This window comes from Phyllobates terribilis, unplaced genomic scaffold (assembly GCF_046119375.1).
Source record: "Phyllobates terribilis strain yellow unplaced genomic scaffold, ASM4611937v1 Scaffold_12__6_contigs__length_324123572, whole genome shotgun sequence".
NCBI lineage: Eukaryota > Metazoa > Chordata > Amphibia > Anura > Dendrobatidae > Phyllobates > Phyllobates terribilis.
In genome coordinates, this window is record NW_027362772.1 from 193560640 (window position 1) to 193573110 (window position 12471).

A 12471-nucleotide genomic window follows, 5' to 3' on the forward strand; every position below is an offset into this window, starting at 1 on the left:
CCGAAGTCTTCCAAGTGCTGAAGGGATAGATCGCGAGCTGTCACCGCCTCCTCCGCTGTGGATGACACTATCAACAGGTCGTCCAGGTAGGGAAGAATCGTAACCCCTTGTCTTTGGAGAATCGCCATAAGTGGCGCCAGAATTTTTGTAAAAACCCTGGGCGCCGAGGCCAACCCGAACGGCAGGGCCACAAACGGATAATGAGCCTGACCTATGGCAAAACGCAGGAAGCGTTGGTGGGCCCTTCCGATGGGAACATGCAAATAGGCGTCGCGGATGTCGATTGACACCAAAAAAAATGTACTGTGACAGGGCCGCCACAACAGAGCAAAGAGATTCCATGCGGAACTTCCGGGTCCGGACATGAAGATTCAACTCTTTGAGATCCAGAATGGGGCGAAACTTGTCCTCCTTTTTGGGAACCACAAAGAGGTTGGAGTAAAACCCCCTTCCCCGGTCCTCCGGTGGAACCGTAACCACTACGCCGTTCTGCAGAAGAGAATCGACCTCCCGCAACAGTACAGCTGCCAGCTTGGGCTCAGACGGGATGCGAGACTGGCAAAACCTGTCTGGGAGTCGAGAATGAAACTCTATGAAATAGCCTGCCGACATAACCCGCGTCACCCAGGCGTCCTATACGTGGAATGCCCAAGTCGACTCGAATTGGAGCAGACAACCCCCCACCCGGGAACCCTCGGGTGAGCACCTGGCGTCAGTCCGCCTTAGCGGGCTTGTCGTCAGTTTCCCGTTTGTCTTGACAGAAATTCTGTTTCCAGGGAGTACGGGATTTTTGAGAGCTCTTCTTTCCGGAAGACGAGGGACGACCCGATCCCCAAGAGGGCTGACCGAACCGTCCCCTGGGCCGAAAGGACAGACGACCACCACCGACACTAGACTTGCCAGACGTAGACGCCGCTGCTCTCATCTGCGGCAAAGCCGTGTCCTTTGCTTTGGCCTTAGCAATCAGCTCCGTGAGGTCAGAACCAAAAAGCTGACCGCCCTTGTACGCCAGACTCAGCAAACCTTGCTTGGATACCGTGTCTCCAGTCCACTGCTTAAGCCACAGCGCTCTTCTGACTGACGGCCGAGGATTGCGCTCTGGACAGAACCGAAGTAGTATCCAGAACCGCGCCTCTGACATATCGGGCCGCCTCTTCCAACAACTGGATGAGCCTTTCTACCTCCGATAACGGGGTCCCATCTTGCCACGCCGTCCGTAGCTGATCCAACCACCGCAGAGACGCCTCACCAGCACACATGGCTCCTAAAGACGCTCGGAATCCATGACCCGCGGCCTCGTAGATGGATTTCGCCGCTAACTCTGTCTTTCTGTCTAGCGGATCCTGCAGACTCGCCTTCCCTTTAACAGGAAGCAGAGAAGATTTGCTCAGCTGAGATAAAGGAACGTCCACCTCAGGAGAGGGAACCCAATTAGAGACAGTCTCCGTGGAACAGGGGTACAGAGCATCAAAAATCCGTGTCCCCTGAAAACGCTTATCCGGACACAGGCGTTCTTTCTCCACCGCCTCGCTAAGCTCATCGAGTGATGGCAGAGTCGACCGAGTCCGACGCGACTCCTGAAACAGCCGGGCCGACTTACCAGGGCGTCTCGATACCTCATCAGGCAACTGTAACGCCTCTCTCATAGCCACAATGAAGGCATCCACGCGGCCCAAAAGCGAAGCAGAGCGCCCCTGCCGATCCTCTTCGTCAGAATCGGAGATCTCCCCAGCAGAGCTTGTCGGAGTTTCTGAGGCCTCCGTCTCGCTGTGCGGAGGGGACAGTACCGGCCTGTGGCGCTTCTTGCCACGAGAAGTCTGTTGGGATTTATCCGATACCCAATGACCTAGAAGGCCAGACAGGCTTTCAATGGAGCGAGTGAGCGCCTCCACTTTAACATCACTGAGCCCCCCGACCAGCGTTAAACTTGACGCCGTCGAGGACTCCTGCGTGTCAGATACGCGAGACAGATCCTGAAGCGGACCTGGGAGGCGGTCCGCGCCTTCTGGACCCTGATCCGACATGCCCTCATACAGAATTTTGAAAGGCCGAATAACCCCTTAAAGGTGTGGTCAGTAACTAGGACAGAGTGATCCCGTACCACAGCCTGTTCTTCCCAGGGGAAACCAAGCGCTGAAGGGTTACAGCTCCTCTAGGAAAGAAAGCTACCCCAGCTGCCCGACAGAGCAAGATTTAAGGGTTAACTGCCTTCGAGGGGTTAAAGCTGCAGACTGCGGACAACCTCTGCTTTTTAAAAGAGGTGTGCGAGCCCCAGAAATACCTCAGCTGAGACGTAACAGAGGCAGGTACAGCACAGTCTGACTACCTTAACAAGGTTGCAGAGAGGTGCCCCGCGCTACGGAGGTGAGAGAGGAACCTTCTGCCTTAAAGACAGAAGCGACTCACCCAGCTGGCCGCGGTGACTGCTCTTCCCAGTCTTTTTTTGAAGTGGACCGTCCGGAATGAGGGAGAGAGAGAGAGACGAGAGATGAGCTAGGAGCAGGAGGACGCCGCGCGGTATGGCCACCGCGCATGAAGAAGCCGGAAGAGGAAGGGGCGGGAACCGCTCCGGCGCGCGCTTAGAGCGCTTCCTGCCCGTGATAGACAGGCAGCCGAGGGGACGCGAGGCCACGCCCCCCGCCGCCGTTCAAAAAAGCGTGCGGCTTCTCCATCCTCCGCTCCTGCTCGTCTGACACCTCACTGCAGGGATTCCACCTGCGGATAAAAAAACAGCAGTCACCGCATTGATTAAAGTAACAGCGGCTGCCGCAGCAGCCGCTGAAGGACTCGTACATACTGAGCACTTACCCAGCTGAGAACCACAGGGACCCTCAGGGATGTGTGGCGCCATGGCCCTTAGCTTCCCCCACGGCGGAGCGCGCAGGGACCCCACAGGCGCGGTTTGCGTCTCCGCCAGGAAGCGCCCTGTATCCCCCGGGGCCGGCAGGGTTCTGCGGGGACCGCCTTAGCGGGTACGCAGATCCGCCAGGGGAGGGGTGGGGGTACCAGCAGCGCTGAGACGCCCTGAGACCTCTAGACCACTGGGGTCCAGGTCTCTGGGACAAAAATAAATCTTCTGAGGAGCTGCAAAGGCAGCGACTATCCTCTGCGACCTCAAATTTTAGACTGAAGGACATGGGAGTAGGAGGAGCCTTTATACTGGAGGGGCCGGTCGTCACTTTTTATAAATCTGAGGTGAACTATCCTGTGGGGCTCCGCCTACCCACTAGTAATGGATCTGTGTCTCCCTTCCTTCCCTTCTGCTGCTGAAATACAGTGTTTAAAAAAAACAAACAAGCACGTTTTAAAAAATATTAAACAAAATAAAGTTCAAATCACCCCCCTTTTGCCCCACTAAAAGTAAAACAATTTAAATAAAAAAAAAACACACATTGGTATCGCTGCATTCAGAAACGCCCTATCAAAATATAAAAAACGAATCTGATCGGTAAACAGTGCAACTAGAAAATGAAGATTAAACACCAGAATTATGCTTTTTCGGCTGCAGAAATATTGCAATAAAATGTAAGAGGCAAAGTTTTATGGATTTGCTAGAATTATAAATTAAGAACTTGCCTCCGTGTGTGTAAAACAGTTACCCCGAGTCATCAGGGCAGCGCAGTGTCCCGGCCAAGACTCCAAGTCATCTTTTGAAAAACGCCCACTCTCTTTGATCGAGTGCTCCAGCCTGGTGACGTCAGAACTGACACTTGCAGGATAAGGGTTCAGAACGCCTCCATCAGCCGCAGTGAGCTGAAATGTATACACCTCCGCCTCACCAAGCTCACTGAGCAGGACAGAGGCGATCTCAAGTGTATGAGCTGGACTTCAAAGACTGCAGCACTGACGTCATCAGACTGGAGCGATCAAAGGGAATGAGCATTCTTCTCAAAAGATGACACGGCCAGGAGACGGCAGCACTGAGAAGAAGCAAATGCTCATGGGAAATGTAGTTTGACTAGATAACCATAGGAACGCAAATTCAGCCATGTGAAGTTGAATGCACCGAAAGACAGAAAAAAAAAAGTACACTAAAAAATAAGAAGTATGTTGGGCTCAGTCTGTATATTAAAAAGAAGTATTCATTTACTGTGCTTTGTGAAAAATAAAGTGATTCTGGGAATTTCTTGGTATACAATGCCAACTGAGTGCTATGAAATTGCTCACTCTCTCCAGTTTACGATGTACGTTTAAGATTTCAATTACCTGTTGCTTGTGCTACAGCTTTCATTAATATGGTCTCTCCAATGCCAAGCTCCAGACCCTCATAGGCAGGACCCAGGCGGTTCAGACAGAGATAAATACACGGTAGGAGATCCCCCGGAGTCAAACAGATGACAGAGCGCAGAAAATTACTCAATGTTTCTATGTTTTTTAAGCTAAAATAGAAAGAAAAAACAAGTATATTTAAAATAACAAAGTTACAAATATGTAGGGGTGCCGCTAACAAGTAAAAAAAACTCTCAAAGTGATAGGAGATAAAGTTAAAGAGAGGCATGACTGCTGATGCCATACTGATTGACATGGAACTCCCTGCTGCCAATTACCATGCGCAGTGTAGCCATCAGCTGCTCACTCCGACTCCACCAATCCATAGTCAGACGGTGCACAAAGAGAGAGAGAATCCAAAACCATCTTTACCCTCCCTAGGTGTGGTCAACTAAGAACATGCCAAAAGCAAGGCAACTACAACCCCTGGCAAAAATTATGGAATCATCGGGCTCGGAGGATGTTCATTCAGTTGTTTAATGTTGTTGAAAAAAAGCAGATCACAGACATGGCACAAAACTAAAGTCAATTCAAATTGTAACTTTATGGCTTTAAGAAACACTAAAAGAAATCAAGAATAAAAATGTGGTACTCAGTAAGGGTAATTTTTTGCAGACCAAGCAGAGGGAAAAATGGAATCACTCAATTCTGAGGAATAAAAAATTATGGAATCACCCTGTAAATTTTCATTTCCAAAACTAACACCAGCATCAAATTAGATCTGCTCATTAGTCTGCATCTAAAAAAAGAGTGATCACACCTTGGAGAGTTGTTTCACCAAGTGGACTGACATGAATCATGGCTCCAACACGAGAGATGTCAATTGAAACAAAGGAGAGGATTATCAAACGCTTAAAAGAAGGTAAATCATCACGCAGTGTTGCAAAAGATGTTGGTTGTTCACAGTCAGCTGTGTCTAAAATCTGGACCAAATACAAAGAACATGGGAAGGTTGTTAAAGGCAAACATACTAGTAGACCAAGGAAGACATTGTAGAATCTGCTGAGTTTTGGGGTGCCAGTATATATATGGCGATATAAAAGAAAAGTTAATTGGGTATGTTTTACTTTTATTGTACAAAAATATCACTTCTAAACTTTTTTGGGGGGAGGGATTGGGGGCATAATGTTATCAATTCCCTGCTTACAGAGCTGTAAGTCTTTGCTTTTTGTGGAATGAGCTGCTGTTTTATCACTTTTCTTTTCATATCTTGTGAGATGGGATGAAAAAAAAAAACTAAAAATAAATTTAAAAATGCCTTACTTGATTAATTGTTTTTTTTTTTTACATTTTTAGAAAAGGTTATTACATTTTGTGGTGAAGCAATATTTAACAGCCAACTACCACTGTGGATGGCACGGGACAGCATTTGTGCCCACTGCATTCCTATATGATATACAGTTATGTTATGGTGTGATAGAGTGGAATATGGGGTTAGTAATTCATGTGTTTTTTAATTAAAATCTGTCACCAGATTTCACAATGAAGTGCCAGAGCTTTTCTCTCTTTTGACCACCGTTTTATACTTTGGTCCTCTATGCCTTCACAATAAACCTTTAAACAATGCATTAGTATGTGTAAGGGCTCGCCCACACAGGTACATACATTGGGCGAGTGCTAGCTAATGTTTTATTGGATAGGGCTCGGATCATTGTTATTCAATGGGGCAATTCTGATGCCAGATTTTTTTCACTTACAAAATCTGTCTGAAAATAAATTGCAGCATGCTGGAATTGCACTTTGAAATCGGAGACAACTGACCCATTCAAGTCTATGGGTGCACGGAAAATATCGGACTGCACTTGGCTGACATATGTGGACTCACAGAAGGGAGAAGATGGAGAAATTTTGTTCTCCATCTTCTCCCGATGGCGTGCTATGGTGCCCTCATCTATTAGAATCGGATCAGACTCTGATCAGAGTTTCATCAGTGTGTCATTAGCATAATCAACCTGATTCTATAGGATGAAAAAATCTACTCTGGTGTGAGCAATCCCGTACCTGGACATGCACATTCACCACACAACTGAAAAAAATCAAAAGATGCAGTGAAATTATAAGGCTATTTTTTTGTTTCACTGCTTAGTAATACCCATTACATGGACATGATCAGGACAGTAATTCTGACACCTAGCCTGCTCTGTCCTTACTTAGATAGGGTGTGCCGCAGACAGAGTGCTTGACTCAAAGAGGTTTTCCCACAAACGAAAGTTGATTTTAATCAATAGATCTTGGAATAATAATAATCTCCACAATTGGATGTGTTTAAATAAAATATTCCTGTGCTGAGATAATCTTATAAATGTTCCCCTGCTGTGTACTGTGTAATGGCTGTGTCTGCCCGTACAGGGACACAGTCTGATCATACCACAGCTCCTGGGCAGGAAGGGGAAGAAAAACAATATACAGACATTACAGCAGGGGATCACAGCGGATTCTTTCTTTGGGGTAAAATATTTCACTGCCTGTGGTATGATCAGACCATGCTCCTGCATTGATTGAATGCCATTGATTAAAATGAACCTATGTTTGTGGGAAAATCCCTTTAAAAGGGATTGTGCCACCATAATGAATACTTTTAACCAAACAGAAAAGGTGGAAATAAATGCTTTTATAATTAACATTAAAAATTATGCTCCATTCAATAACTACTAAGATTTTCTTTTCTGAAGTATGCTCCCTAGCGCCCCCTGGCATTATTCCATTCTGTCCTTGTAGTGGGTGATCAGCTGGTCGAATTTGCGCAGTTCCTGTCATCAAAAGAGGTCCGACACTCCCCACCCCCAGTGTGCTTAACGTATTCTCCTCACAAGTGTGTCAGTGAGTCTCCCAACCCTCCTCTGGGTGGGATCATTCCGCTTCACAGATCTGTGTGTGAGGGGAAGCGTCTCTCCAATCACGCTCACAGCTCTGTGGAGCAGATGATCTCACCCAGAGGGGAGAGACTCACTGACACGCTTCCATAGCAATCTGCTCCCTGCGCTGTCAGACTCATGAGAAAAATACGTTGCGCACAATGGGGGTGGGGAGTTGGGGGGAATCGGACCTCTGATGATGACAGGAACTGCGCAAACTTGACCAGCTGATCACCCACTACAAGGACTGAATGGAATAATGCCAGGGGGCGCTAGGGAGCATACTTCAGAAAAGAAAATCTTGGTAGTTATTGAATGGAGCATAATTGTTAATAAATGTAAATTAAAAAAAACTTTTTATTTCCACCTTTTCTGCTTGGTTAAAAGTTTTCTTTATGGTGGCACAACCCCTTTAAGGGGAACCCAATGGACTGAAGTGCCACAGGGGCTACATAAATCACAAGCTGTGACAAATTAGCCAAAATAGTGCTTCCTAACATCTACTAATAAAGGGGCAAGAGCTAACTATTCCGAAACTATACAATTTTCTGACATTGTAAGAACGGTTATTGAAAATAGCAGCATCCAAAACAAAGGGTCAATTTTTTTCATTTTAAAAGAGATAAAATGATAAAACTTACCGAGCCGACTCATTTTCTATCATCTCAAAAGTACGTGAAAGAGCCAAATATGGAACCCTAAAACATAAAAAGTTACTTCAACAAGACCATTATCACACATTATAAGGAAGATGTCGCTCTAGTACTTTCCTTTGCAGTGACAACTATAAGCACCTCCTGTGTTACAGATAGGTTCTCTAGGCATCAGACAAGTGACAGCATCAGAGGTACAACAATCTGTAAAGGGTTTACAAAAATTACATCCTAAATAATTTGAAAATTAATGATATTCAAGTATGAATGGATTCTTAGTCAGACTTGTAAAACTCAATATTGCCATAATAAATGTCCTTCATATATTTGCAACTAATGTCTTGACCAGCACACCGCTTTCCAGTCTCTTCACTTTCATGATGTTTGGGGGCAGGCGTTCCTCCGTGAGTTCTGGGTCAGTAGCTTCTCCTGCTGCTACTGTGACCCATTAACAATTTGTCATCAATTGTGTTGAAGTTTATACAGGTATCACTATATTCGTATAAAGAAATAACGAGGCCTTTGAACAAGCACATAGCTTGCAAAAGTGATTAGGAGAACTGATCTGGAAAATGGTGGGGACTGGGAGATATTTATTTTGCAAGGGAGGTTGGAGTATGTAACTGACTGCTGTACAGAAGCCAATAATGGGCTGAAGAGAGAAGGCTGGCATCTCAGGAGATAACTCCTTAGCTCTGGTGATCACGCTCCTTGGCAACAAGCTGTAAACTATATAAAATAAAAGCTCTTAAGCAAAAGAATGACAGGCAGATAGACAAAGCCTGTCAACTGCAAATTTGTTTTTATGTTGTGCAATATACCAATTTCTTAACATGATAATACTCCTTTAAAGTGAACCTGACAGATGATAAATGCTGCCCAAAACATGACATCTCTTTTCCACGCTTCTGGATCGCTGATGGTAGGTGAATATGTAAGGGAGGGGTTTTTTGTTAACCCTTTGTCATTGAGGAAAATTAAAATCCATTAAGATATCTTTAGGGAGGGGACATGCCCCCCTCAAATTGAACATATGGGGAAGAGTGAAAACTACCTATAACTGGAGAGAAACTGCCATGGACAAGTGATTAAAACAGGATATCTGCTGGGGAAACTGACGAGGCTGAAATTTGTTTACGCAGAAGGAGAAATATGCTTTCACAGGTCTCAGGTTCTCTCACAGCCCGGCCGCTGCCAGTGGTCAAATATGAATATTGGAGTTTTGTATCTATCCAATATTTATGGGATATAGATTTTCGGCATTACAGCGAAAGAACTGATGTGATGCATTCACTTACATCACCGTGGGGCAACTAAAACTCCTCCAACTTATTAACGGTCCAATAGATGATACAAACCAGGCCATGGTTCATGTCTAGGTAATGGTAAAATCATGATAAGAAATATGACATCAATATCTACCCCCTGGAACCTTCAGGGGCAAAGATATCCTGCAAGTTGGGGATCTCATAAAATTCTAATAGACCCAGAACATCCCCACAATCCACCGCCATATGAGCGCATCAAGGGGAGGGGGGTGGGCGTAACTTTGAACTAATAAAAAGCAGTATTTGAGTCTGGGTCTTTTGTCAGTCCTTGGACGACACAGTTCGCTGTGGTTCTGTCCATTTTCCCAATCTGAGCGCTTCTGTCACGGGGTTACCACAGAGGGGTGGAGCCAGAAGACTGCAGCGTCTGAGGGCTCTTACTCCGGCTCCAAGAAGCAGCACTTCATTTTAAGACGTTTTATTTCTTCTGGCAGAACAGGGGTTAAACGGCCATGTTGGAAATCTTGGTGCTCACAGCTGAGCTCGGTTAGCCACTTCTTTTCCCTTGATAATCTGGGCTCTGATATTAGTCCTTGTCAGAGCTAGCTTTTGCTGCATGGCTAAAGGAGGGAGATGAGTTATTATGAGAAGGAGAGTTGGAGGAATTATCAGGGACTGTTTGGTTTGTAAGCATAGTAATTCCTTATCCTTCTCCATTTTTGTTAATTCCCCTACCTTCATACCCTGGTGCTTTCCTCTGTTATATGCTAGTGAATATTTCATGTGCCTGGAGTTTTCTGTTTATCCCTGTCCGTGTTGCCTTGTTTGTCGGGTGGGTGTTCTACGGTGCACAGTAGCGCCCCCTTCCCTGGGCGAGGAGGGAATGTATGGGCTAACTCAGGAGTTAGGGCGAGGGCCCCGACATCCTCACCTTCAGAGGTATCATGGGGTATGGGGCGAGCTAGGGCTCCACCTAGTGTTAGGGACAGGGTAGGAGCCCCTGTTCCCTGGTCACCAACCAACCGTGCGGTGACAGCTTCCTTCTGCTAAGCTCTGAGCCATTTCCGTGATCAGGTTTAGTAATCCTCTTTTGTTATTTCTTATTTCAAGTAATTTATTTATTTATTTTATTCACCTATATAGCGCCATTATTTCCACAGCGCTTTACAGACATTATGGGCACTGACCCACTGGGGCTCACAATCTAAATTCCCTATCAGTATGTCTTTGGAATGTGGGAGGAAACTGGAGGAAACCTAAGCAAACACGGGGAGAACATACAAACTCCTTGCAGATGTTGTCCTTTGAACACAGGACTCCAGTGCTGCAAGGCTGCAGTGCTAACCACTGAGCCACCGAGCTGCCCCATGTAATTGTATGAATTCATGTATTCAATTGTTTTGTTCCCATTTTGCATCATCTTTTATTTATTTTTATTTTTTTATAAACCCTGCCTATATTTCTGGATTACAGTATATACTCGAATATAAGCCGACCCGAGTATAAACTGAGGTACCTAATTTTACCACAAAAAAACTGGGAAAACTTATTGACTCGAGCATAAGCCTAGGGTGGGAAATGCAGCAGGTACTGGTAAATTTCCCCATTCAGGTACGCATTGCTCCCTCACCCCCAATCCTGGCGTGCGTGGTCCCCTCAGCCCCAATCCTAGCGTGCGTGGCACCCTCAGACCCAATCCTGGCGTGCGTGGCACCCTCAGACCCAATCCTGGCGTGCGTGGCACCCTCAGACCCAATCCTGGCGTGCGTGGGCACCCTCAGACCCAATCCTGGCGTGCGTGGCACCCTCAGACCCAATCCTGGCGTGCGTGGCACCCTCAGACCCAATCCTGGCGTGCGTGGGCCCCCCCCCTCATCCCCCAATCCTGGCGTGCGTGCGTGGCCCCCCCTCATCCCCCAATCCTGGCGTGCGTGCGTGCGTGGCCCCCCCTCATCCCCCAATCCTGGTATGCGTGCCCCCCCCAATCCCCAAACCTGGTATGCGTGCCCCCTCCCCCCTCATCCCCAAACCTGGTATGCGTGGCGCCCCCTCATCCCCAAGCCTGGTATGCGTGGCGCCCCCCTCATCCCCAAGCCTGGTATGCGTGGCGCCCCCCCTCATCCCCAAGCCTGGTATGCGTGGAGCCCCCCTCATCCCCAATCCTGGCGTGCGTGGCACCCTCAGACCCAATCCTGGCGTGCGTGCGTGCCCCCCTCCCCCCCTCATCCCCCAATCCTGGCGTGCGTGGCCCCCCCTCATCCCCCAATCCTGGTATGCGTGCCCCCCCCAATCCCCAAACCTGGTATGCGTGCCCCCTCCCCCCTCATCCCCAAGCCTGGTATGCGTGGCGCCCCCCTCATCCCCAATCCTGGCGTGCGTGGCACCCTCAGACCCAATCCTGGCATGCGTGCGTGCGTGCGTGCGTGGGCCCCCCCCCCCCTCATCCCCCCCCCCCTCATCCCCCCCCCTCATCCCCCAATCCTGGCTGGCGTGCGTGGCCCCCCCTCATCCCCCAATCCTGGCGTGCGTGGGTGGGCCCCCCCCCCCCTCATCCCCCAAACCTGGTATGCGTGCCCCCCCCAATCCCCAATCCCCAATCCTGGTATGCGTGCCCCTCCCCCCTCTCATCCCCAATCCTGGTATGCGTGGCCCCCCTCTCATCCCCAATCCTGGTATGCGTGACCCCCCCCCCTCTCATCCCCAATCCTGGTATGCGTGCCCCATCCCCAATCCTGGTATGCGTGCCCCCCCCCCCTCATCCCCAATCCTGGTATGTATGGCACCCCTCATCCCCAATCCTGGTATGTATGGCACCCCTCATCCCCAATCCTGGTATGTATGGCACCCCTCATCCCCAATCCTGGTATGTATGGCACCCCTCATCCCCAATCCTGGTATGCATGGCACCCCTCATCCCCCAATCCTGGTATGCATGGCACCCCTCATCCCCCAATCCTGGTATGCATGGCACCCCTCATCCCCCAATCCTGGTATGCATGGCACCCCTCATCCCCCAATCCTGGTATGCATGGCATCCCTCATCCCCCAATCCTTGTATGTATGGCCCCATCACTGCACACACAAAAAAATAAAACACTTATACTCACCTTCCTTACCTCTGCTCCAGCGCTGCATCCTGTTCTGCTGCAGCAGCTCATGCCAGCATCTGAGCAGCGCATGGTATAACTGCCATGAGCTCTCAGACGCTGATTTGAGCTGCAGGCATATTCACTCCTCTTCACGCCAGGACTATGGGAATGGAGAAGAGTGAATATGCATTCTCTTTAGTAATGGGTACAGACTGTCAGCAGGAGCTGCGGCTCAGCGCTCCTCTGTTCCCGCTACTGAAGAGAATGAATATTCATTCTTCTCCACGCCCATGGGAGTGGATAAGAGGGAATATTCATTTCCCTTTAGCAGCGGACA

At 48.3% G+C, this 12471-nt stretch overlaps 1 protein-coding gene across 2 annotated transcripts in view; it reads right to left on the bottom strand.

Moving 5' to 3' along the window:
* The window catches only part of LIG1 (DNA ligase 1), a 313956-nt gene that overhangs the window by 178212 nt on the left and 123273 nt on the right, over nt 1-12471 (bottom strand). For both annotated transcript variants that reach the window (XM_073657816.1, XM_073657817.1), the window contains 2 exons: nt 7766-7822; nt 4207-4379 (listed from right to left, as the gene is read on the bottom strand). In XM_073657816.1, the coding sequence (XP_073513917.1) occupies nt 4207-4379; nt 7766-7822 (230 nt within the window). The remainder of the gene's footprint in view (nt 1-4206; nt 4380-7765; nt 7823-12471) is intronic.